At 38.2% G+C, this 27733-nt stretch overlaps 2 protein-coding genes across 3 annotated transcripts; one reads left to right on the top strand and one right to left on the bottom strand.

Annotated features, from left to right (window-relative positions):
- The first annotated feature begins 1407 nt into the window (after nt 1-1407).
- Nucleotides 1408-3074, top strand: LOC148912194 (microfibril-associated glycoprotein 4-like). The gene is made up of 3 exons (XM_089028280.1): nt 1408-1830; nt 2245-2632; nt 2782-3074. Exons 1-3 carry the CDS (start codon nt 1408-1410, stop codon nt 3072-3074), a joined length of 1104 nt encoding a protein of 367 aa, XP_088884406.1.
- On the bottom strand, nt 1776-27088 carry LOC116308976 (RRP12-like protein). 2 transcript variants are annotated; one of them, XM_089028269.1, is made up of 40 exons: nt 26679-27088; nt 25988-26017; nt 25513-25566; nt 24881-24957; nt 24623-24728; nt 24252-24368; nt 23767-23890; nt 23289-23362; nt 22893-22946; nt 21800-21898; nt 21302-21393; nt 20970-21081; nt 20231-20331; nt 19317-19395; nt 18946-18981; nt 18319-18419; nt 17716-17757; nt 12869-12990; nt 12069-12133; nt 11940-11990; nt 11679-11787; nt 11402-11550; nt 10833-10900; nt 10611-10704; nt 10347-10505; nt 10190-10270; nt 9731-9839; nt 9183-9290; nt 8221-8324; nt 7671-7724; nt 7491-7582; nt 6613-6727; nt 5880-5926; nt 5707-5776; nt 4814-4925; nt 4246-4380; nt 4095-4141; nt 3651-3847; nt 3281-3383; nt 1776-2179 (listed from the first exon to the last, which is right to left on the bottom strand). In XM_089028269.1, the coding sequence occupies exons 1-39, from the start codon at nt 27000-27002 to the stop codon at nt 3284-3286; spliced, it is 3810 nt and encodes a 1269-aa protein (XP_088884395.1). In that variant the 5' UTR covers nt 27003-27088; the 3' UTR covers nt 1776-2179; nt 3281-3283. The 2 variants fall into 2 exon arrangements, with proteins under 2 accessions (XP_088884395.1, XP_088884394.1); XM_089028268.1 differs by lacking the exon at nt 1776-2179 and having other exon boundaries at nt 2398-3383.
- Nucleotides 27089-27733: the final 645 nt, after the last annotated feature.

Below are 27733 nucleotides of genomic sequence, written 5' to 3'. Positions count from 1 at the left end.
TATTTACAACAACAGCTGTAGCATTATGTTATGGCCTACAACAGTAGAAACCTGTAAGCTTGAGAACATTAGCTTGGATAGCAAAAGTGAGTTATAGAATTAAAATTAAATCTGTTCATTAATTAAGCTATAAAGAGGTATTGAAAACAAGCATTGATCGTCGTGTTTAGAAAAAATTCATATTTTGAGTGCGACTTCTTGAAGTTTTAAAGGTTTTTCTATCGAGGAGTAATCATTTAATATACAAAACACTACTGGTACAGATAAATTAAATTTGAAATACGTCGGTGTTTTTCCCATTGCTCTTATAGAAATTATTGCAAGCTATTTTTGACATAGAAGCCGATGTTTCGAATTACGAGGAACAAATAACAATAAATGCCTCCTCATACGTCACAACATTAGCATATGACATGGAAAAACCTTTATAACTTCAAGAAGCCGCACTCAAACTATTTCCGGTTATTCAACTACTTACCCAAAGTAGAATCAATACTGAGAATATTGTCAGAAGGGTGATAGGCACTTTAAATGATTAGACAGTGCCCCGGGGGAGGGGGAGGGGGGGGGTACTCCACCAGAATTTGGGTAGGGGTGTTCTGCTGGGATTCTGAAGGGGTACCCTGTTTATGATAAAAAAACTCAAATTTGTGGACCCTGTTTATGATAAAAGATATAATTTATTGCACTGAGTTCCTGTTTCAATTATCATGTCATCTCACGTATCATTTTTTTATGACCATAATAACCAGTTTCAGTCAATACGAAAGTAGAAATCCTGAATATGACAAGAAACTCAGGAAGAATTTGGACCTTGAGTGAAATTGCATACCCTGTTTATAATAAGAAGCTCGAAAAACCATACCCTGTTCAACGGATCATCCCCATATTCCATAGTCCATATATGGGAGTGCCCCCCGGGGACAATGCAAGATGGCAATGATATCCAAGGGCGGATCCACGGTTTTTTTGAAGGGGAGTCTCAGGGGTAAATTTTGTGGGCAAAGGAATCCCAGTCGCATTTTTACCACAAGAAGCCCATTTGACCTCAGGAATGACAGGGGGGTCGCGACCCCCCCACGACCCTCCCCCTGGATCCGCCCTTGATATCATACAGACACTTGCATGATAACTACCAAAATAGTCGCGTGACGTACGTTCTGTTTGAAAGCCGTCAAATTTGTTTAATTTGCCTAATTTGAATATGTCCTTTGAATATGGCATTCTACGCCATGCGGATTTGTTTAACTATTTTATTCGTTTTCGAGTTTTTTATCATTTTAAAGTAAATACGGCACACATAGAGTGGGTATAATTACAGGACGTCTGATAATTAGTTGTTAGTTAACGAGCACAGCTTGACTTAAGTTTGTAGTTTTTTCATATCATGTCTGAAAAATTAGCTTCATGCCTTTAATTTGCGTGTTGAAGAAGGTAGTTTTAGCTGAAAAATTCAGAAAAAGAATGAATGTTTTCTTGGTTACGATGCTTCTAGTTGGATTTGTTCACTCATGCGAGTGCAAAAGAAAAGATCTGGGATATTTTCCAGTTCTGCTAACGGACAATGTTCATTATCGATACTACTCGGTAGAGAGAAACCAAAAGCTTCTCAGTAAAGGTACTAATGTCAAGAGAGTGCGAGTGTACGATGACATGGAGTGTATAGTTCGATGTTCTCGCATGGGAGACTCGTGTAAGTCAGTCAACTATAAGAAGAAAGACACTGATGGTCTTCAGTTGTGTGAACTGATTATCAAAGACACGTACGACCAACCTGAAGCACTGTCTCAGAAGATCCAAGACAAAACATATCAACACAACTCGTTAGAGGTAGGCCTACACATTACATCAAAATTTAACGTTAAAATTGTTGTAGGAAATGCTTGAGAATTTTTTGCATAATCCAAAAAGTCTTTTAAACCTGGCATTCCAGATACACTGAATGTCATTAATGTCAATTGAAATCATTTTGAAAAGGGTGTGAGTCCTGCATGGGCTCGGCATCAAACGTGAGTAGAGTCGTTAGGTCTCTCCCTTGATTCAAGTTTTCTTTCTTCGAGTTTTTTCTGTCTCTCGTTAAATATTCTTCCCTTCGCAAATCCTAACCAGCTAAATTCCAATCCAGTCTATGAATTTCCCATGCCTTGGCTTAGACCAGCACATTGTCTTCCCGTGGATACTGCAATCGGCAAAGCGAAAATGTGAATTAATGAAAAAAAATCTTACATTTCCACTTGCTTTCAGCGCCCAATCCATAAAACGTGTGCTGAAGTGTACGAGAACAATGGCAGACGTAACGCCGTCTACAACATCGCTCCCATACCTTCTCTCTCATTATATGTTTACTGTGATATGACAACTGCTGGGGGAGGATGGACAGTCATTCAGAAACGAATAGACGGCTCTGTTAATTTCTTCCGTAACTGGGCCCAGTACAAGAAGGGGTTTGGTAACAAGCTAGGAGAATACTGGTTGGGATTGGACAATATGCATGCTATGACGTCACAGGGTGGTTACAAACTGCGGATAGATATGGAGGACTTTGATGGGAATAAGAGATACGCAGTATATGACCATTTCATAGTTGGTGACGAGTCTGACGACTATCGCCTCGATATTGGAGGTTTTTCAGGTTAGTGTTAATTTGTTTACTCGTTTACTAAAAGACAGAGTTGATTTTGTAGTGAGTTAGTGAGTGAGCCGACCGACCGATCAACCGACCGAACCACCGGTTGACTGGCTGCTCAAAACATCAAATTGAATAGCATAAATATTCCACAGGAAATGCAGGAGATGCCATGGTTGAACACAACAACATGGAGTTTTCAACCTATGACCGTGACAATGACCAATGGGTGGTTAATACTCAGCACAAAAACTGTGCAGACGTTTACAAAGGGGCGTGGTGGTATAAGGGATGTCATGAGACCTGCCCGAATGGACAGTACTATCAGGCACCAGGTCAAGTTGATATAGATGGAATGGGCATTATCTGGATGCAATGGAAAGGCATAACGCAATCTCTGAAGAGAATCGAGATGAAAATACGGCCAAAAGACTATTACAAACATTGATTCCCTGAAGGTTGTTCGGTTACTAGCGGTTACTGCTATTTCAGTGATCCTTAATATGATAATAGTGGCTATGACGTCACATGGCGTCCAATACTTGTATCTCCAGCCTTTTAATAAGAATTTGTAGGCCAGGTTTAATAAAAATTACATTCGCTGTACGTAATAAAGATTAATAGTAAATAATTAAGTAAAGGGCGTTATTGTACTTGTTATTTTGCTTTTGCTTGCCGGTGACTTTTGACCTTTGATGAACCCTTTTTTGTTGCTCGCACGAGACTTTGAAACTGGCCTGCTGCTTTGCGCTGTTTTCTGTGGAGAAAAAGAACAAGTTTAAAAACTGAATCTAAGTAAATAATCGCAGAGATAATAGAATAGCCGTTGTTCGACTATTCTGTGCCGTGACCGCGACGGTACCGTGTGCCAGCATTATAATTGGATGCGCAGTGATCTCAGACGCCGTGCCGTAACCGTGACGGTACCGTGTGCCAGCATTATAATTGGATGCGCAATGATCTCATACTGTAAAATTTCGTACTATGACCGTGCCGTGCTTAACTGGTGTCAAATAATCCATACCTTTTGTTTAAAGAGCTTCTATTCAGAGGTAAGTACGCGTAAGGGTCAGGCTTTCCTTTCCTTTTCACATCTCCTCCAGCACGTTTTGCTTTGTACTCAGATCCAAACGCGCTCCCACCTCGATTACTTGGTTTTCTTTCATCCTCTTCTTCATCTTCCTCACCTTGTTTAGCTCTCTTTCGTTTAGCTCCAAGATCCTGTTAACGTGGTAAAGAAAGAAATCAGTAAAATGGGTTACACAGGGTGGTGACAAACTTCCATATCCCAATTTGCATCCACGAGTATTTCTCTGTCCCAGTGAAGAGTTTGGAGAAATCCCATGGTGGTTATTTTAATTCACAGTGACCTAAACCCCTGTCCAAATGATAAGCCTGAGAAAACCGTTATTTTAGAATGTGAACAATAGCAAGCCATCCATCATTCATTTATTTATTCACTTAATACCTTGATTTGATCTTCTAAGTCATCTTCTTCATCAAGTTTATCAAGAGCTGTTCAACAAAGCAACACCAACATAAACAAAAGCACACCATAATAAACTCTTAATAAACATTTCTATTTATTCCTTTTACGAGAAACGGCGGCAGGTACTGACCTCGCTTCTTCTTACGCTTGGTACCAGTCTCCTCATCGTCCTCGTCATTCTCATCCGGGATAATGAGTCTGCCATCTTTGGAAATCTCAAATTCGTCATTGTGTTTTCGTTTAGTTCCTTTACTTGGATCGGTAGCTGGAATCAATCAAGCATAAAGTTTGTGGGAAGAACGTTTATTTGCTGGGGGCAGTATATTGTTTTAAAGATTATGTACCAGCGTGAAAACGGTAAATATTGGCCGGCACTTCGGAATTAGTACTAAGTATCAAATAATCGAGAAAAATGGTACTGCACCATGCGCTTTCCATCAAAATACATCCAATTTCTTGTTTCCAATTCCTTATATATCCTAAGACGTGGAATTGAACTATCCATTTTCCATCAAAAAAGCTAATAATTGCAGGTCTAAAAGCTACTTTCTCAACCAAAAGTATGGAAAAAGTCTCATTCTATAGATTTTCCATGAAAAACATCGTTGAACTTGGTGTTTATTTGGTTTTCCAGGCAAAAAGAAGAGTGGAAAAAATAGAAAAATCTATCGCACCATATAAGATGTCCGCCAGCTTACCTGAAACTCTCTGGACTATTTTGGAGTCCATGAAATCAACAGGTTCTTCGTCAGCTCCTTCACGAATCCAAGTCTTGGGACCTTTGACGTTTTGTTTGGCTAACTTTTTATCCTAAAGGAAGAACAATGATGGCGATCTTAGAAGTGATGAAACGATGTGGTGGGGTAAAGCCATCATCATGAAGTGGACGACAATGACGACAACGACAAAGTTGATGACGATGATAATGATGAATACGATGATGGTGATAATGATGACGCTGATGGTGTTGATCATGATGATGATGATTATGATGATGATGGTAGTGGTGGTGATGATGGTAACTGTCACTATGATAGTGATGATGATGGTGATGTTGATGATGATGGTGACTGTCACTATGATAGTGATGATGCAGTGATTATGATGGCGATGATGATGATGGAGGCGACGGTGACTGTCACTATGATAGTGATGATGCAGTGATTATGATGGTGATGATGATGATGATGGAGGTGATGGTGACTGTCACTATGATAGTGATGATGCAGTGATTATGATGGTGATGATGATGATGGAGGTGATGCTGACTGTCACTATGATAGTGATGATGAGGTGATGATGATGCTGATGCAGGCGATGGTGACTGTCACTATGATAGTGATGATGATGACGATGATGATGGAGGTGATAGTGACTGTCACTATGATAGTGATAATGCTAGTAGCGATAATAATGAGGATGCGGGTGATAGTGATGGTGAAGATGATGATGATGACGATGATAAATACGTCAGGTTGATGTTGATGACGGTGTTGGAGGACACCCCTTGACTGTTCTAAGTTTTTTTTCCCGGGGTTTATACATTTACATTGTAATATCTTTAAACAAGAATAAGTTCCATCTACTCTACCTTTGACTTGGCCTTTTGTTTGGGTTCATCGTCTTCCTCTTCGTCGGAGCCGAACATCAAATCTTCATAACTGCAGAAATTAGAAAAATATTGTTACGTTAGCAAGTAGGACTCATTACAAGTGATAGTTTTCACGGGGTTTTTGCTAAGGACGAGTAATCAGAGGATCTAACCTTTCTTCATTTGTCTGCAGGTTATCCTGGTCCTCTGTTTCGTCAGCCTGACAAATGGAAAAAAAAGATGATTTTTGATAACGATAACAAAGTAGAACCTCTAAATCTCTAAATTTTATCGAAACCTGAAACAACCTCTAGGCTGATTAAAGTCAGGGCACGGATACCTCACAGATTGAACCCTGAAGCAACCTCTGGGCTGATCAAAGTCAGGGCATGGCTAACTCACAGATTGAACCCTGAAACAACCTCTGGGCTGATCTAAGTCAGGGCATGGCTAACTCACAGATTGAACCCTGAAACAAGCTCTGGGCCGATCTAAGTCAGGGTATGGCTAACTCACAGATCGAATTTGCAATTCAGCGTGTTTTCTTTTGCGGGAGGAGGAAATCCTGAGAACCTCAAGAAAAACCCTCAAATAAAAGGAGAGACTAGCAAACACTGTTCACATGTAATGCTGAGTCCAGGAATTGGACCGGAGACACCGGAGGTGAGTGTACTACTGCACACCACTCTTGTTTCCCTTAATTAGATTCTCTATTAATGGGTCAGCTATTAAGTAGCCAATCTCTATTCAACAACCACTTGACAATTCACTTAGAGTGGGTGGACACCAACAGATGTTTGACCGCGCGCCGTGAGGAAACTTTAGTATGGAACACAAGATGAAATACCAAGTTAATATTGGTAATAATAATGCTAATAATAAGAATATTCTATTCGTTCTTCATACCATCTTCTTGGCACGCGCTGCTATCTTCTGTCTTTTCAGCCGCTGTGTTGTTTTGTGGATGTTTTGAACGAGTTTACGGTGCTTTTCAGGCACGCATTTTAAGGTCGTTTGGTATCTGATGAAGGAGAAAAGGAAGATTAAACTCAACAGTAATAATCAATAAAAACAAGAAACCATAAAGTCCCTCTCTGACCCTCTCTGCCCTTCTCGATTAATACTGCCATTGAAAGCAGCAGAAATAACAAATACAGTAGCAGCAACACCAGTAGAAATAACAAATACAGTAGCAGCAACACCAGCAGCAACAACAACAACAAAACCAGCAGCAACAACAGTAGCAGCAACAACAGTAGCAGCAACAACAGTAGCAGCAACAACAGTAGCAGCAACAACAGTAGCAGCAACAACAGCAGCAACACCTGCAGCAACAACAGCAACACCTGCAGCAACAACAGCAGCAGCAACAACACCAGCAACAACACCACCAGCAACAACACCAGCAACAACACCAGCAACAACACCAGCAGCAACAACAGCTGCAACAACAGCAGCAACAACACCAGCAACAACAACACCAGCATCAACAACACCAGCAACAACCCCAGCAGCAACAACACCAGCAACAACACCAGCAGCAGCACCAACAAGAGCAACAGCAACAACAGCACCAGCAACAACAACAACAACAGTAGCAGCAACAACAACACCAGCAGCAACAACACCAGCAACAACACCAGCAACAGCACCAGCAGCAACACCAGCAACAATACCAGCAACAACAGCAACAACAACACCAGCAACAACAACAACAGCAGCAGCAGCAACAACAGCAGCAGCATCAAGAGCAACAGCAGCAAAAAAAAAACAATTCAACTTACCCGAACTTACGAATAAGTCTCTCAAACAGCACTTTAACGTTGTACCGAAAGCGACGACGATTATCTTCATTCCACGTGACCACGCCACTTGCCTGGCAACGAAAACAATACCGTAATATTAAAAGCGACGACCAACAAAGATAAACAGGCAATAGATAACACATCAGTTAGGCATCATACCAGATCCTGGGCGTACGGTGCAAGATCTTCTCTACTCAGCACGGAAATGACAACCTGCACAAATAAGTAGAACATAATTAACTTTTATCGCAAAAGATAAAAAAGAAGAAAAGCATAACTAGTTGAAACTGTTTTCATCGCTACGCGCTGATCGAGGCAAGTCTCGACATGTTAATGGGCAACAGACTGCTGTCAATCAAAATAAATTGTTAGAGATGTAAAGGCACATAGGAACGATTTATGAATGATGGCAGTTAGGCCAAATCCACTTGGGCCAAATCCACTCGGGCGTAAGGTTTTCCCATTTCAGACCACGTGTCATTCCCTAGAGTACCATTTCTTTGTTTAACAGTTGCGAATGAGAAGAGACGTGAATATGGATACAACTGAAACAGAGAATCTTATTTTCAAGGGAATGACACGTGGGTCTGAAATGGGAAAACATTATCGTCAAGTAGATTTGGTCCATTGTAAAGTAACCCGTCATGGTGTTTGTCTTGATCAGGACGTGGCAATGAAAACAGTAATGATGAAGTGGTTTGCTTAGTACCTTAAAGAAGCCAAGAGTAGATTTAATGATTTCTTTGCTTCTTGATGCCAGACAAACCAGCACACTTCGAATAAGCTGTTCCATGACTTCGGTTGGTACATCACCTGAATCACAAGCAGAAGTTTATAATCACCACTAATCCTCATGCACTGAACAGCAAATAACTGGACCGATTCATCCTCCCCTCTTTCCTACAACAGACACTTTCAACTTGGTCGTAATTTAAAAATATTGATGGGTTGGAAGCATTTCCAAGAGAGTAAAAAAACAAAAGCATGGAGGCCATTGTGCATGGTGCCGTTCACAATCGATGCTAATAAGAAATCTTTTGCTAAATGGTACCAACGCTCCCCCAATAGGCAGCGATGACGTAACGTGCAATCGAAGAAAACTCTCGCCTTACAGTGCTCTTCCGTGAGGTTCCCTCCAGACTCACTACCACTACATTCAACTCACATGTTGAGTTGTACGGAGGGAGGAAACCGGAGAACCCAGAAAAAAAATCCTCGTAGCAAGGGAGAGAACAACACATCTAACAAATTCAACTCACATATGATCCAGTCTGAGCCGGGGCTCGAACCTGGACCATAGCGGTGAGAGGTGAGCAGAAACCACTAGGCCACCCATGTGTGTCATTCCCTTGAGAATGAGATTCTTCGTTTGAGTTGTACCCATATTCATGAGTAACTTCTCATAGGCCTTCTCTAAGTTCAAATAAACGGAATACATTGTGGTCTAACTTCTGTACTAACAGCACCATGCAAGGCAAGATGGACAAAAGATGTTTTTACCCAAGATAAACTACAATGCACCATGTTCGCTATCTCAGAAAAGGTCAAATGGGTAACCATTAAACAAAGAAATGATACTCTAGGAAGTGACACGTGGTCTGAAATAGGAAACATTTACCCCCGATGTAAACAGGTCTAACTAGTTTTTTAGAGTTGAGTTTACTGACTTACTTCTGAACTCATACACGATCCTAGAGATGGAGATGATGGTTGCACTGACCATGTGAGGAGAGCCAGCCAGGCCAGCCATGACTAGCTGAAGATACGAAATAAGACCATCTGGAAAGAAAAAAAGAATGCATCAATGTATGCGGGAGGCCAAATGAATGGATATCTGATGCTCAAAGTTTTTGGATAAACAGTCTGTGGTGCGCAAGGTAGTTAGTTGAACTTCCCCCAAGTACACCTGGTAGGTACAGCTAGTAAGATTTTATAGAACCCTAAACAAGTGGGCCTACCTCGTCTGGTCATTCCCTAGAATGTCGTGACACGTAACGCAAGCACGACAGAGTGACTTAAAGAGAATGCTGTACAAGTGGGCCTACCTCGTCTGGTCATTCCCTAGGATGTCGTGACACGTAACGCAAGTACAACAGAGTGACTAAAAGAGAATACTGTACAAGTAGGCCTACCTCGTCTGGTCATTCCCTAGGATGTCGTGACACGTAACGCAAGTACAACAGAGTGACTAAAAGAGACTACTGTACAAGTGGGCCTACCTCGTCTGGTCATTCCCTGACTGCGGCACAAAGCGTGACACGTATCGACAAGTAAAGTAAGTGCTGCAGTTCTTGCTTTAACGCTCACTTCTTTGGTACACAAGATAACCTGTAACAATATCAGTAATCATAGACCTTTTAATCAAGGATGATCGAGGGCTTCAGGCCCGAGGTCTTGAGTTTCAATGTAAATCCGAGCACGTGCGTTTAAACTGGTTTAAAAAACAATCAAGACCTATTTTTAATGTTTGATGGATGGTTTGAATTTCGATGGAAAACCTGTCCCGGGTTTTGAATTCAGCCCCGCTCTCCCCTGTTAGTATCAATGCTGAATTCAAAACCCGGGACAGTTTTTCTATCGAAATTCAAACCCTCCGTCAATCAATAGAAATTGGGCGTGGTTGGTTTTTAAATCTGTCTAAAGTAGATTTAAAGATATGTTGTATGAAAGATACTCACCTCTGGGACGATTGCCTTGATAAAGTTTTCCTGGTCTGTGTCCAGTTTTTGTACAATGTGAGTGAGGCATCTTAAACGAGGCTAAAACGACAACAATAAAATTCAATCTCATTATGATCTACTAAAACGTTCCTTGGAAAAATAACAAGCGTCTTACTGCTTTAGATGCCGAGCTGGAAGAAGAAAGAGCTTCCATAAGTATTTCTTGTAAATCATTCAGATGCGACGAGACGAAGTTGATGCAGGCTGGTGAACTCGAAGCGCAGATCTGTTCGATGACTCGATACGATTTCTTTTGCTGCGAGATATCTTGAACCTAGGGGAAACGCAGATTAAGACATGGTTTAACGCTGCCAAAAATGGGAAATAACTGAAGGTTGTAAATGAATGTATCGCAGAGTTAGGAGCGACAATAACTTACCTTAAGATAGGGCACAACGATGTTGTATAACTTTTCGATGTTGCTTCGTTCAACGTAAGGAATCATAGCAATGATCATGTCCATCATGTGGTTCCTGTCAAGAAAAGTTTACCAAACTTCCAATACACTGCTGGATAACTGTTTCTCACATTTCTCATGCTTCTCACCAGTCTCTCACTCGATCTTTTAGAGATATGAATAACCGAAACGCTTTTTCCTAACCTCGAGTACACAGACGTCTCCTCGTTTGTAACTTTTTCAATTGCTTTGGAAAGAAACCTTGAAGCCAGCTAAAGAGACAAGACAGTACGTGTAAGTCAGTACCGTATGTTTTCCACTCATACGATAACCATTCTTATATAAGACATTTTAATGTTACGACATTTCGTACTGTGTACGTGCTGTAAAGCCCCGTTTACACTAGCGATTTTTGCGGCAATTTTTGCTGCGATTTTTTTTTTGCGATTTTGTCCATAATAAATAATGGTAAAGAATTTACTTGTAAAGTTTTTTTCAGGATACCAAGATTTTCCTATACGAATGTCTCTTTTGAAGGATGAGACAAAAGATTTCGTATTTCCGAAAATTGTCCACAAACATCGCAGCCAAAATCGCCGCAAAAATAGCCAGTGTAAACGGGACTTAAGTCAGTTTCCCACTCATATTTTAACCATTCTTATGGGAAGCCATTTCAATGTTACGTCATGTGTATCGTGTACATGCCAAAAGTTCTTACTTACACAATGAGTTATATGGATTTAATAATAACTTTGCCTCTAACAAATACTGACCTGTGTATCAGTGATGGTTAGATATGCTCGTATAGTTTCTAATATTGGCAGTTTGTCCGGGTCGCCATCCTTCTCTTCACCAGTGTACAGGTTGAATAGGATGGGAAGATAGTTCTTTGCATATAAAGACAACTCCTTCTTTTCCTCTTCTGAAAAATCCAAAAGAAATAAAAATGGGATGAATAATCGGTAGGTTGAGGATTAATGAAAATGTGAATGGATGGGATGGGATGGGATGGATGGATGAGGACCGGATTTGGTAAATGAAAATTCTTACCTTTTGTTGTTTTTGACACAAGTAATCTCAATCCATGACAAACTATCAGACAAAGATCTGGTCTCTCAGTCAACGCCATGCCAAGGATACGAGCTACAGACTTGAAAGACTGCAACAGAAATACAAAATTCAAAGAAGTTAAAAACGAAGATTTGACACAAGCAAAATGTGTCAGTACAGACACTACTCATGGATACCCATCCCACAAGGGGTAGGTAAACGTCCAAATATAGTTTGAAAAATATGAAAATTTTACATTACCTGACAAATGTCTGTTGGTCTTGTGCAGAAACCAGGAAGAAGAGACCATATCTAAAAAAAATAAGATGTAATCTTAATACGAACTACATTGGAAAAAAAATACAGTACAAAAATGTGGATTTCACTCACCTGAATCTGTAAAGTATCATAAACTTTACTTTGTACTTCTTTCCCTGCTTCCTTCAATGTGGTAGCTATAGAAAGACAAATTTGCAAAGCTGAGGGACAATACCAATCCATGCATCTAAAAATTGCTGGCATTGATCAGGAAGCAGATTCAGGGTTTTCATTAGGTTTTGAAATGATAGGAAAAGATCATGAACTAGCCCAACAGTCCCAAAATCCTGACAGGCTTTTCATTAAGTTTTGAAATAATGAGAGAAGATTACATGGTATGAATTTTCATGCCAGAAAATTTTGCTCAGTTACTTGAGCATTCTCCAACCTATGACCCTTGATGAAAACCTGGAGATGTTAGTTTACAACCAGAAGTACCTTAATACTAGTTTTTTTTTTTGCATTGCTCTATTTACCATACTTATAGCCCGACATTATTCACAGTGCGGACACACTAGCTGGAACTGTGCAAGGTTGACCAATCATAATAAAGGATATAAACACAGCCATTCAAGAGCAAGCAACGAAGCCTAATCGTTGGGAACAAAACATTTTGATTGGGTAATGTCAATGTGATACTGATTCTTCTCTATCTTGATTGGCTGTAGCTTTCGCTCTACATAGTAATTGGTTAACTTTGTAAAAGTGGCTTGTAAAAGTGGTAATTATTGCAAAACCGAATTTCATCTTTGAGAGAAGAAGAAGAAGAAAAAGAGAACCACGTTTTTAGTTCTCTAAAACATTCTACATGTATAGAGGTCAAAAGGGCTAGCCAAGGTGCTGTTTGTCTGTGCTGACAGTGTGTATGGTACCTTTAGTTCGTAGTTCTGCAGCAAGAGGCAACATCACATCAAAGAAATACTTGAGTTCAGTGTCTTTGATATTGTCTTTTAGTACAGGGAGAAGCCAGGCTCTTGGGAATTCACAGTTTTCACTATCAAGCAATGGGAAATGAAATTTTTATTATTCACCTTTTCAAACTTAATATGTAAAAAAAATATTAAAAAATTGGGATAGCATATATTTGCCATACATTTTGTAAAGCTAAATAATGATTATACGAGCAGTAGGTCTTTTGCATGACTGCACTGTTTTATTACCATTTGTATGTGTGTGTGGGGACCATTTGTGTGTGTGTTAGGGGAGGGGGTAACTACCCCCAGAACGTTTTACTCAACTTGTAGATATGACAGGAAACTCTAGACATGAAATGTCGTGTATTGGCTGAAAACCTCGTCACCACTTGACCCGTTTTATTCGATATTTTCATCCATTCGATTTGACCCGTTTTATTCGATATTTTGATCTATTCGATATTGCCCCGTTTTATTCGATATTTTAATCCATTCGATTTTGACCCGTTTTATTCGATATTTTGATCCATTCGATTTTGACCAGTTTTATTCGATATTTTGATCCATTCGATTTTGACCCGTTTTATTCGATATTTTGATCCATTCGATTTTGACCCGTTTTATTCGATATTTTGATCCATTCGATTTTGACCCGTTTTATTCGATATTTTGATCCATTCGATTTTGACCCGTTTTATTCGATATTTTGATCTATTCGATATTGCCCCGTTTTATTCGATATTTTAATCCATTCGATTTTGACCCGTTTTATTCGATACTTTAAGCCATTCGATTTTGACCCGTTTTATTCGATATTTTAATCCATTCGATTTTGACCCGTTTTATTCGATACTTTAAGCCATTCGATTTTGACCCGTTTTATTCGATATTTTAATCCATTCGATTTTGACCCGTTTTATTCGATATTATAATCCATTCGATTTTGACCCCTTTTATTCGATATTTTCATCCATTCGATTTTGACCCGTTTTATTCGATACTTTAAGCCATTCGATTTTGACCCGTTTTATTCGATATTTTAATCCATTCGATTTTGACCCGTTTTATTCGATATTTTAATCCATTCGATTTTGACCCGTTTTATTCGATACTTTGATCTATTCGATTTTGACCCGTTTTATTCGATATTTTAATCCATTCGATTTTGACCCGTTTTATTCGATACTTTGATCTATTCGATTTTGACCCGTTTTATTCGATATTTTAATCCATTCGATTTTGACCCGTTTTATTCGATATTTTATTCCATTCCATTTTGACCCGTTTTATTCGATACTTTGATCTATTCGATTTTGACCCGTTTTATTCGATATTTTAATCCATTCCATTTTGACCCGTTTTATTCGATATTTTGATCCATTCGATTTTGACCCGTTTTATTCGATATTTTAATCCATTCGATTTTGACCCGTTTTATTCGATACTTTAAGCCATTCGATTTTGACCCGTTTGATTCGATATTTTGATCCATTCGATTTTGACCCGTTTTATTCGATACTTTAAGCCATTCGATTTTGACCCGTTTGATTCGATATTTTCATCCATTCGATTTTGACCCGTTTTATTCGATATTTTGATCCATTCGATTTTGACCCGTTTTATTCGATACTTTGATCTATTCGATTTTGACCCGTTTTATTCGATATTTTAATCCATTCGATTTTGACCCGTTTTATTCGATATTTTAATCCATTCGATTTTGACCCCGTTTTATTCGATACTTTGATCTATTCGATTTTGACCCGTTTTATTCGATAATTTTATCTATTCGATTTTGACTCGTTTTATTCGATATTTTAATCCATTCGATTTTGACTCGTTTTATTCGATACTTTGATCTATTCGATTTTGACCCGTTTTATTCGATATTTTAATCCATTCGATTTTGACCCGTTTTATTCGATATTTTGATCCATTCGATTTTGACCAGTTTTATTCGATATTTTGATCCATTCGATTTTGACCCGTTTTATTCGATATTTTGATCTATTCGATTTTGACCCGTTTTATTCGATATTTTAATCCATTCGATTTTGACCCGTTTTATTCGATATTTTATTCCATTCCATTTTGACCCGTTTTATTCGATACTTTGATCTATTCGATTTTGACCCGTTTTATTCGATATTTTATTCCATTCCATTTTGACCCGTTTTATTCGATATTTTAATCCATTCGATTTTGACCCGTTTTATTCGATATTTTAATCCATTCGATTTTGACCCGTTTTATTCGATACTTTAAGCCATTCGATTTTGACCCGTTTGATTCGATATTTTAATCCATTCGATTTTGACCCGTTTTATTCGATACTTTAAGCCATTCGATTTTGACCCGTTTGATTCGATATTTTCATCCATTCGATTTTGACCCGTTTTATTCGATATTTTAATCCATTCGATTTTGACCCGTTTTATTCGATACTTTGATCTATTCGATTTTGACCCGTTTTATTCGATATTTTAATCCATTCGATTTTGACCCGTTTTATTCGATATTTTAATCCATTCGATTTTGACCCGTTTTATTCGATACTTTGATCTATTCGATTTTGACCCGTTTTATTCGATACTTTGATCTATTCGATTTTGACTCGTTTTATTCGATATTTTAATCCATTCGATTTTGACTCGTTTTATTCGATATTTTGATCTATTCGATTTTGACCCGTTTTATTCGATATTTTAATCCATTCGATTTTGACCCGTTTTATTCGATATTTTGATCCATTCGATTTTGACCAGTTTTATTCGATATTTTGATCCATTCGATTTTGACCCGTTTTATTCGATATTTTGATCCATTCGATTTTGACCCGTTTTATTCGATATTTTGATCCATTCGATTTTGACCCGTTTTATTCGATATTTTGATCCATTCGATTTTGACCCGTTTTATTCGATATTTTGATCTATTCGATATTGCCCCGTTTTATTCGATATTTTAATCCATTCGATTTTGACCCGTTTTATTCGATACTTTAAGCCATTCGATTTTGACCCGTTTTATTCGATATTTTAATCCATTCGATTTTGACCCGTTTTATTCGATACTTTAAGCCATTCGATTTTGACCCGTTTTATTCGATATTTTAATCCATTCGATTTTGACCCGTTTTATTCGATATTATAATCCATTCGATTTTGACCCCTTTTATTCGATATTTTCATCCATTCGATTTTGACCCGTTTTATTCGATACTTTAAGCCATTCGATTTTGACCCGTTTTATTCGATATTTTAATCCATTCGATTTTGACCCGTTTTATTCGATATTTTAATCCATTCGATTTTGACCCGTTTTATTCGATACTTTGATCTATTCGATTTTGACCCGTTTTATTCGATATTTTAATCCATTCGATTTTGACCCGTTTTATTCGATACTTTGATCTATTCGATTTTGACCCGTTTTATTCGATATTTTAATCCATTCGATTTTGACCCGTTTTATTCGATATTTTATTCCATTCCATTTTGACCCGTTTTATTCGATACTTTGATCTATTCGATTTTGACCCGTTTTATTCGATATTTTAATCCATTCCATTTTGACCCGTTTTATTCGATATTTTAATCCATTCGATTTTGACCCGTTTTATTCGATATTTTAATCCATTCGATTTTGACCCGTTTTATTCGATACTTTAAGCCATTCGATTTTGACCCGTTTGATTCGATATTTTCATCCATTCGATTTTGACCCGTTTTATTCGATACTTTAAGCCATTCGATTTTGACCCGTTTGATTCGATATTTTAATCCATTCGATTTTGACCCGTTTTATTCGATATTTTAATCCATTCGATTTTGACCCGTTTTATTCGATACTTTGATCTATTCGATTTTGACCCGTTTTATTCGATATTTTAATCCATTCGATTTTGACCCGTTTTATTCGATATTTTAATCCATTCGATTTTGACCCTTTTTATTCGATACTTTGATCTATTCGATTTTGACCCGTTTTATTCGATACTTTGATCTATTCGATTTTGACTCGTTTTATTCGATATTTTAATCCATTCGATTTTGACTCGTTTTATTCGATACTTTGATCTATTCGATTTTGACCCGTTTTATTCGATAATTTGATCTATTCGATTTTGACCCGTTTTATTCGATATTTTGATCCATTCGATTTTGACCCGTTTTATTCGATACTTTGATCTATTCGATTTTGACCCGTTTTATTCGATATTTTAATCCATTCGATTTTGACCTGTTTTATTCGATATTTTATTCCATTCGATTTTGACCCGTTTTATTCGATACTTTGATCTATTCGATTTTGACCCGTTTTATTCGATATTTTCATCCATTCGATTTTGACCCGTTTTATTCGATATTTTAATCCATTCGATTTTGACCCGTTTTATTCGATATTTTCATCCATTCGATTTTGACCCGTTTTATTCGATATTTTAATCCATTCGATTTTGACCCGTTTTATTCGATATTTTAATCCATTCGATTTTGACCCGTTTGATTCGATATTATAATCCATTCGATTTTGACCCGTTTTATTCGATATTTTAATCCATTCGATTTTGATCCGTTTTATTCGATATTTTATTCCATTCCATTTTGACCCGTTTTATTCGATATTATAATCCATTCGATTTTGACCCGTTTTATTCGATATTTTAATCAAGGAGTTTTCAAGGAATTTAAGGAGTACACGAACATTGTCAACAAAAGAAAGTGTGCAAGGATTCTGGTATTAGTAGTACTTGATTATAACTCAAATGGGTGAAATATATTACATGTATCACTCATACTCACTTTGCTTTGTCCAAACTAAGGGGAACTGCATCCAGAACGTTTCTATGACAAACATTTACGGTTAATAAAATATCCTTGAGGAAAAAAAACTTACAAAAAATATCCATACTTGCTCCATGGAGGGGAATTAGTGTACATCTCCCTCTTTCTGTCCCTAGTCCCACCCCCAAGAAAGGACAACCCTCCTCAACCATTTGTATTTGATTTTTATCAACCTCTGGGCTGATTAAAGTCAGGGCATGGCTAACTCACAGATAGAACCCTGAAACAACCTCTGGGCTGATCTAAATCAGGGCATGGCTAACTCACAGATAGAACCATGAAACAACCTCTGGGCTGAACTAAGTCAGGGTATGGCTAACTAACAGATCAAACCCTGAAACAACCTCTGGGCTGATCTAGGTCAGGGTATGGCTAACTCGCAGACTGAATTGGAATTTAGCTTGTTAGTTTTTTTTTGGAGGAAGGAAAACCAGAGAACCTGGGGGAAAACTCTTGAATCAATACTAATCCCTTTGAGAATATAATATAGGTACAATCTCACTATAGAGTGTCTTGCATGATAAATGAAAGATAAGGTATCTAAAAGTTAAGTTTATTTACTTTGGTCCCATTTTCTGTATTGCCATGCCAACCGCTCTCTTCAGTTCATTGGAATATGGGAACTTATATGTTCCATACAGATCACACAGGGATATTAACATCTGGAAAAACAAAACTAAAAGTCAGTTTCATTTGAATTATTGCAACTAGACTCCTCCGCATGGATTCTCTTATTCTTTTGACCTATGCTGGGCTTCCTGTGTTAGCCAAGCATTGACCAAGCAGGACTACTACACCTCTCTGCTTAGACTGTGTTTAAACAGTACTTTGGTAATCTTTAACTTGTCTAAAAGTAGATTTAGGGTATCCGCTCACATGGGAGTGAGCTATCTGAACAAAAAATTTTACACCTAGACGTGCAAATTTGGATCTGGTTCTGTGTAAACAGAACATATTTTTTATATAATAAAAGAGACGGTTCCATGTAAATGCTATGTGCAAGTCAACTTTTTGACTGGTTAAAAATTCATCCAGTACCATGTAAACGCAGCCTTAGTGTTCCTCACTTCCAATCAACATGAAAACCCATTTGGACCCATCTCAAAACAAAAGAAACCCAAGTGAGTATACTGCAGAGGAGGCTAGATCCCAACTTTGAAGCATGAGACTAATCATAATAAGACTTGCCTTTTCCAAGAGGTCTGAGCAAGGTTTTCCAAGCACCTGGAAAAAAGAGAAGTTCTTGTATTTAGGCATCTCCCATAGGTGGAAAATATTGACAGTTTATAGACACTGCCATTGTGAAGTTAATGTGCCAACCATTTTACCGATTGGTTTCATTAACTATCCAATAAATTTCTGGTTGGGAATTTGAACAACGATCAACAACAGTTACTTATATCATAATATAAGGGTATATTATTTCAATATACAAAGATGTTTTTTATCTGTATGTTAGGTTGAAGCAATGTCAATTCCATACTGACCACCAAATCAAAACGCAAATGCTGACTATGTTCATAATATACTATAAAAGATAAGTGCACAGCTAACAGTACCTCAAATAGTACACCAATGACTTGTAGGATAAGATCCCATTGTTCGTGGTAGCGATATTTGAGACCTGCTTCCAAACATCTAGTAGACATGAAAAATAACACTTGATTTAGCAATTGGATTAGACAAGTGGTGATTTTAACATTAAATGATATGACCACCACCATCATTATCATTATCATCACCACCATCATTATTACCACCACAATCATCATCATCACCACCATTTCCACCATCATCCTTATCATCACCAGCATCATCATCATCGTTATCATCACCACCATCATTACCACCATCATACTTATGATCACCAGCATCATCATCATCACAACCACCATTTTCACCATCACCATTATGATTATCACCACCAATGCCACCACCACCATAATTATCACCATCATATTCTCATGATCATCATCATCATCCCCATTACTATCATCATTATCATCATTATTGCCATGATCATCATACTTCACCATCACCACCATGATCACTATTAATCATTCTTATCATATGACCCGTACGGCCCTGCTCGTGCGCTCTAATAAAACCATTGGAAAAAGTCACGTGATGGGGGCCGGACGGGTTGACGTAAGCGGGCCGGAAAAACCCGTCCGGCCCTGCTCGAATCCGCGCGCTTTCTTTTTTTCAATTATTCTTATTTTCGTGAGGGTCATATGATAAAATGCTTATTGACTGAGTTAGGTTGGGCCGTACGGGAAAATATTTGGCTCTCGGCCATTTGTACGGACCGAGCGCAGCGAGGTCCGTACGGCATCACCTCGAGCCAAATATTTTCCCGTACGGCCCTCCCACTCAGTCAATAAGTACATAATCCCACACCATGCTCTAATAATTACACAATTTATAAGTTTTCACTATTAGACTGTGAGTACATGCTGTGTTCAATCCTCACCTGATGATCTTATGAGCAGCAGTGTTTGTGTTATTGCCACTCCTAGACAACTCTTCACTTATTACATCCACAGCTGGTTCTACGCAGCTCTTTAGAAGCACCTATGGTATGTACAATAGAAAATGATAAACAAAGAACTAACAGATTAAATAGCCATCAGTGGCGGATCCAAGGGAGGGGTGCAGGGGGTGGCACCCCTCCTTGGTTCAACTCTGTGCCTCTACTTCGAAGATAACCAATGCAAATTAATGTTTTTTCCCTTTGATTCTAAGGGGTGCAACCCTCCCTGGGTTAACTTTGTGCAGTGCACCCCTCCCTGAACAAATTCCTGGATCCGCCCCTGGCCATGTATAAAGAATTGAGGAAACACAATAGTTTATCTTGGAGATTAGCTTTCATTAAATGTGACATTAAACACGCTTGAAAAATGGAATCATTTAGTAAGAATCATTTCCAACTCATAATACAAAATATGCTTCTGCTATTTAGTTGACACAAGAAAAAAACTAAACCGTTTGTTATGTTTTGCAAGGTTTTACCATTCCACATATGACTGAATGAGGGGCAATGATATTTTGACTGTTCTTGTACCAACCATCATCAGAAATATTTGTTAAATTCCATATTTTAATTCTACTTAAAATTGTCATTACTTTCTGATTTAAAACGTTCTTAAAAAAATTAAAATGTTTCAAATGTGCATCGTATATATTTTAGTTATCTAGAACGATATTTTTACCTTCATTGTGTTTGAGACAGCAATAGTAAGGTTCTTATGTTCAGACAGATAGAATGGCATGAGAGATGAGAAGCATCTTGGCAGATGAGCTGTGCATAATTTACTGTCAATCCTAGAAAATAAATTTTAAAATATTTTACTTTCTATAACCATGGTTAACTCAAGGATACAGAAGTGTAGAAATGAGTTATTGTGAGGGGTAATAAATGGGAATAAATGTCACAAAATTTTGTTTCAATCAGCATGAAGCAATGAAAATAGTAGTAATGGATTATAAAAAATATTCTTAATCTAGAGCAAAAGTATCTTATCACAAAATTTAAATGAATTACCTTGCCAAGTTAACATAAGCCTTTTCTATGGTAGATATCCAAGCCAAGGACAATTCTACATCACGGACACTTGGCTGATAGTCATAAAGTGCCTAACAAAGCAAGATAAATCAGATTGTTGAGAGCGAAAGAACTTGCAGGTTTTGGCTTTTTTGGGTGGGCGTGATGTTCTCCCATCTCAGGCCACTCATCATTCCCTAGAGTATTACTTCTTTGTTTAATGGTTGTGTATGAGGAGAGACATGAATATAGATGCAACTCAAATGAAGAATCTTATTCTCTAGGGAATGACATGTGGTCTGAAAAAGGGCCTATTAAAAATTGTCTCCTGGTCACTGTCTATATAATTCAATAGGAAAAAACGAAAGACCTCAAGTTATACAATGTACAACAGAAGCTAGCATTGAAAGAATACAATAGGTTTGTGGTACAAGCAGAAGCACCCTACAGTTGGCCAGGAAAAATCTTTAGCCGAAGGAAGAGACAAAGACTACTCACATTAATGATTTGAGCATTTAGCTCAACTGATAATGTTGCTGTACTGGTTGATGCTGTGAATAACTTGAACATTGCTTGTAACGCATTCACTGTTACCATCTGAAGGGAAAATATGGTCAGTCAAAAGAAGGTAATAGATCTTCATGGCTATTGTGATCAATACACATCGTACAGTAAGGTGTCGGTAAATGGTTGGTAGGTAGTTGGTAAGTGGTTGGTAAATGGTTGGTAAGTGGTTGGTAAGTGGTTGGTAAGTGGTTGGTAAGTGGTTGGTAAGTGGTTGGTAAGTGGTTGGTAAGTGGTTGATAGGTGGTTGGTAGGTGGTTGGTAAGTGGTTGGTAGGTGGTTGGTAGGTGGTTGGTAGGTGGTCGGTAAGTGGTTGGTAGGTAGTTGGTAAGTGGTTGGTAGGTGGTTGGTAAGTGGTTGATAAGTGGTTGATAAGTGGTTGGTAAGTGGTTGGTAAGTGGTGGTAAGTGGTTGGTAAGTGGTTGGTAGGTGGTTGGTAGGTGGTTGGTAGGTGGTTGGTAAGTGGTTGGTAGGTGGTTGGTAGGTGGTTGGTAAGTGGTTGGTAAGTGGCTGGTAAGTGGTTGGTAAGTGGTTGGTAAGTGGTTGGTAAGTGGTTGATAGGTGGTTGGTAGGTGGTTGGTAAGTGGTTGGTAGGTGGTTGGTAGGTGGTGGTAAGTGGTTGGTAAGTGGTTGGTAAGTGGTGGTAAGTAGTTGGTAGGTGGTTGGTAGGTGGTTGGTAAGTGGTTGGTAGGTGGTTGGTAGGTGGTTGGTAAGTGGTTGGTAAGTGGCTGGTAAGTGGTTGGTAAGTGGTTGGTAAGTGGTTTGTTAGTGGTTGGTAAGTGGTTGGTAAGTGGTTGGTAAGTGGTTGGTAAGTGGTCAGTAAGTGGTTGGTAAGTGGTTGGTCAGTGGTTGGTCAGTGGTTGGTAAGTGGTTGGTAAGTGGTTGGTAAGTGGTTGGTAAGTGGTTGGTAAGTGGTTGGTAAGTGGTTGGTAAGTGGTTGGGAAGTAAGTTGCTTCATCACAGTACTACACATTTCTTTCCCTTCCTACTTATGAAAGCTCTTCAACCGATCTCTCCTAAACCTTACCACATCTCCAAGTGTCATGAGCTTTAACAAATTTTCACAGACTGCCTTGACATTCTAAAAAATGTTTCCAATAAGAGATAGATTAAAAAAGATACATAAATCCATGGTAATGTGTTTTTTACCATAACTTACAAATTTCATGCCTGCTGATTGGTTTTTTTAACATCAATAAGAGGATAGACAGATAGGCTAATGATAAATTGCATCATCACATTTTGAAAGTAGTAGGCCTCGTGGAACCACACTACTTTAACAATGTGATGACACAATATTTATCGTCAATAATAGGACATACACATAAAAAACTGATGTCAGTTTGTTAAATTTACAAGTCATTATGATGAAAATGTAGGACTTTGCATAATTGCATAAACATTTAGACTAGTAGGAGTTTACCTGACAGGGTAATAGTGGCAGAATATCTTTCAGCAGTCCAATAATGTGTAGTGTGGTTATTGACTTTGATGAACCTAAAACACCAACAACAAGTCAATAATAACAATATCTAATGATCAAGAGGTTATTACATGGGTGACTGACACAGGGGCTAGATAGTTTAATGTCTCCACAATTTTCATTAACAATAATAAACAAAATGAACTATAAGCCTTCTACTTTGAGGGAAGCTAACTGTGTTCAGACTCCAACCCAGAGGTTGTTTCAGGGTTGAATCTGTGAGTTAGCCGAGCCCTGACTTCGATCAGCACAGGAGTTGTTTCAGGGTCAAATCTGTGAGTTAGCCATCAGCCCAGAAGTTTTTTTTGGGATCGATCTGTGAGGTATTCATGCCCTGACTTAGATCAACACAGGAGTTGTTTCAGGGTATGAATTTGATTGATGCTTGCCTAATAACGGGGTGGTGTTTTCATTTTACCTCCATGTTCCTGTATTTGTTGCATGCAAAACTTTGCAGTAGCAGCAGCTGCAGGATGAAAGTCTGAGCCAGTTCTTGGCTTCTTCAACAACATCTCAACAGCTTCATGGGCACACCTACGCACCTAAATAAAAAATAAATAATATTAATAACAGCTATGCTCTAGATGATTCACTTTCTTGTATACCTTTCCTGTCATCTAAAAAATATTCGTATTGTCCTTGCCCTAGATGATGAGGATAGTAAAGAGATATTTTGTGCAACATGATTTGACTGGTTTAAATCTACTTTTGGTGAAATGTGAAATGGCCATTTTCGTTATTTTGTGAAATGTGATTCGTACTCCCTCTTTATCACCCTTAGCTAGAAGATGGCTGCCGTGAAGTGGTGACCCGCGTCACTTGATGAGGTGGGTTACCACAAAAGGAATTGAATGCTTTGTGTTTGACCAGTAAACTGATGTATGGAAAGAGGTGAATACATACCTTAGGTTTACTGTGGATAGTAAAGCTTAGTAAGCCATGATATGTCTTCATTGTCGAGGGTTCTGACCACACAGCATTGTCTTGTACCATGAGAAGTCTACTTAAACATGCAATAAGCTGTGGAAAGTAATAAAAATATTATAATTAATATTCATATCATTTAATACTGCAACAACATGCGTGATATAGGAAAAGATAAATATTAAACTTATCAGTTGGCTAAGCATCTGATCTTGTCACTCAAAAAATACATAGCAGTTTTAAATGCTTAGCCAACTGATAACCTATATTTATTAATATTACTATCACCATCATTATCATCATCCTCGTCCTTGCTGTCATCAACATAATTAAAATTAATGCTCACTTACCGATCTAAGCAAAGAGGTTGCTCCATCTCCAGCATATCCTCCTAAAGTAGTTAGGAGTATTTTTGCTGCCTTGGAAAACTTGGTTTTCAAAATAGACTCTGGTACACTAGATACAACCCAAAGATTCTAATTAATAAATATTGAAGTACAACCAAGGATGGGAGTCAATACCCAAAAACTACAGTATATGTATTGGTTTTCTCCTGTGCTCTGAGGGCTTTCTTTGCTATATTTTGATTGATGTTAAACAGTCTGTACCTTTTTATGACTAGAGTGAGAAGATAAGCTATTGCTGTGAGGGATTCTTCATTCTCTGCTGACTCGAGAGCTGTCATCTGGCCAATTCAAAGAAAATATAAATTTCATCAGTATAAAACAGTCATGAGCTATACAATGTAATCTTGTTTTATTGTGTAGTACTTGTAGGAGGCAGCGCGGTCGAGTGGTCATAGCATTGCTGTGGCCACTAGCTGAGACTGTATTTGTCCTGATTCCTGATCAGTTCAAATTCAGTTTCTCAACCATGCTTGTAAATAGCCTACTGGTTTGCCTCCTTGCCAGTTGGGATTTCTTAACAGTATTATGTTTATATTTATCTATTTCAGTTTCTAATTTGTCTCCCCAATTAGTTCTGAAGTGCTAAAATACATCGAGATGTAAATAAAGTGGATTTATTTTTTTAAATTTTATCAAAGTTGTTTCATAGTCATAAATATAGCAAACTTTAGATCTGAAGATAAGTACGAGTTTTTAGCTTTTAAAGATTGGCACTATCATAGTTTTGGTTACGTACGTGGATTGAAATTTTAGGTCACAAAGGATTGGAAATTGATCAATTTTAAAACTTGTACATGTTTTTGTTGGATCTAAAGGTCTCTAAAATGGCTTACCAGTGTTGCAAAGTACTCTACTTCTGTTTCATTCCCTCCTTGTGCTTTGATAACCTGAGGTAAACCAACCACACTTTTTATTCCTACCCACAACATTAGCAGTAAACAATCAATGGAGCTTACTCTCTACGTTATATGTTTTAAGGCAGGTTTAGACGGTACAATTATCGCCTACAACTAACGTATACAACATGCTTGCATCTGTTGTAGGCAAGTTGTAGGCTTGATTTACATGCTATGACTCTAGTTGTAGGATGGCGCACGTGTGTTGTATACGATAGTTGTAGGCAAAAATCGTACCATCTAAACCGGCCTTTATAAAGATTGTTTGGTGCTTTGTGAGCATGCATCATGCATACTTCATTCCTTCTTCTAACATTTCTCTTATGTTTTGATAAAACCCAGTTGCTTTATAACTGCACACAGAACATGTATACATTTTCTATTTCTTCACTAAATACTGGTTTATATTTACCTCTGTCACAGCTGCAAGTACTGCACAAATCTTCAGAAAAAAAGCAATAACACATGTTCAATGTACATCCTATTTCATTAGTAGCCCTATGTCATTTGTTGTGTAGTCTGGGAAGGAAAATTCAATTACAAAAAGACTGTATTTCAAGAAGGTTTAACGATACTGAGTCCTGAAACTTGTATAGCTGTTGTAATGTGTCTTGGTCCAGTGTTGCCCCCTCCTTTGACTGTTCTGTAGTTTTTGGACAGCCTGTGATTGACACAGAAAGGACAGGCATCCCAAAAAAGCACAGTGGTCAAAGAAAGGGCCAGCATCTGGACTATAACATGTCTAGTCATTTTCATTGGGTAAGCATGGATTGGAAATGTTGTGGTTCAAATATTGTCAACAACACTGTAACATTGCCCTTTGCCTTATGTTATGCCATTCACAGTCATAAAAATTCTACTCTCATCTATAGAGGTTTTTCATGTGACGTCATGGCAGCCACAGAACCTACAGTAACAAGCTAAATCCCACTTGGACATGTGAGTTATTGATTAGCCATGCCATGACTTTGATCAGCTTAGAGGTTGTTTAAGGGTTCAATAAAAGACTTTGAATACTGTTAACCAGATATATTGATTCGTATCTTCAATTTTTGAAACTAAAACGACTTTAATACTTAAAAAACTAGACAGATAAAACCAACCTCTTTCTGGTGACTGGCTTGCGAGTTCCAAAAACGCTTCACGTTCTCAAAAACAGGATTAGAACAATCCGTAAGACCTCCTATACTAAACAACCCAGCACTCTTCGTGCTCATCACATCATCTTCATCATATTCTATATTCGAGTCCTGTATTTCGTTGTGTTTTTGTAGTGCTTTGGTCGTTAGATTCGAAGTATTTCCAACATTCTGTCCAGTTATCACTCCTCTTCGCATCTGGGACCGATGTTTGTTCGTCTTGGGATTAGACTCGCAGCTATGTCCTTTCCTCCATTTCTGTCCCTTGGCTTTCCTCATACGAACCATGTTGACAGAGGTACGTTTTATTTTGATTTTTGAAGAGTTCTTAGAAGATTTTATTTGGAGAAGAATTTTCACGTGGTGGCGGCCATGTTGTTGTTGCTCAATATGAAACAGCTGTACTTTTGGTCAGCAGTTTAAAAATTGTTCCGGGGGAGGGGAGGGTGGTAAAAAAGAGATATTTTTTTGAATTCATTTTTAATGAGTAATTACAAAACACATAACCGGGGACCATACTTTCAGACATCGAATGCTGAAGCTTCGTATGGTATCACGGATAGGCCGGAGATTTCGCCAGGAAGCTCGACCGAAGCCTAAGGGAGAGGTTAGTCGGCTTCTAGACCGTAGATGATTAACCCCTTGCTATGATCAGTAAATCCAATAAATTGCCTGTGTTGCTGATGTTGTAATTCTCATGGTCAATCTTTTTCATGTGGTCAATCTTTTTCATGAATATTGTCATAATTACTACTTTTATCAACTTCTTGATTTTATGTCTATTTATGACCAAAAGGCAAAGAGCTTAGGGCCGGGAAGGGAAAGGAAAGAGGCTACAGTGACCCGTAAGCTGAGAGACATAGAGCAAGTTTTACGAGCTGCTGAAAATAAGATAGAAACGAGTTACTGCACTGTGTTGGACGAGTGCTGTAAGTTATGGCAAACTCGTCACGACAGCTCGTTCCGCATTAAGATGCAGCAACTGGTCTAACTGATGCAGCAACTGATCATGCAGCAAC

This window comes from Actinia tenebrosa, unplaced genomic scaffold, assembly GCF_029948245.1.
Source record: "Actinia tenebrosa isolate PJP-AT-01 unplaced genomic scaffold, QUT_ActTen_1.0 PGA_scaffold12__29_contigs__length_12842862, whole genome shotgun sequence".
In the NCBI taxonomy this organism is placed as follows: domain Eukaryota; kingdom Metazoa; phylum Cnidaria; class Anthozoa; order Actiniaria; family Actiniidae; genus Actinia; species Actinia tenebrosa.
This window is presented reverse-complemented; position numbering and strand designations above follow the sequence as displayed.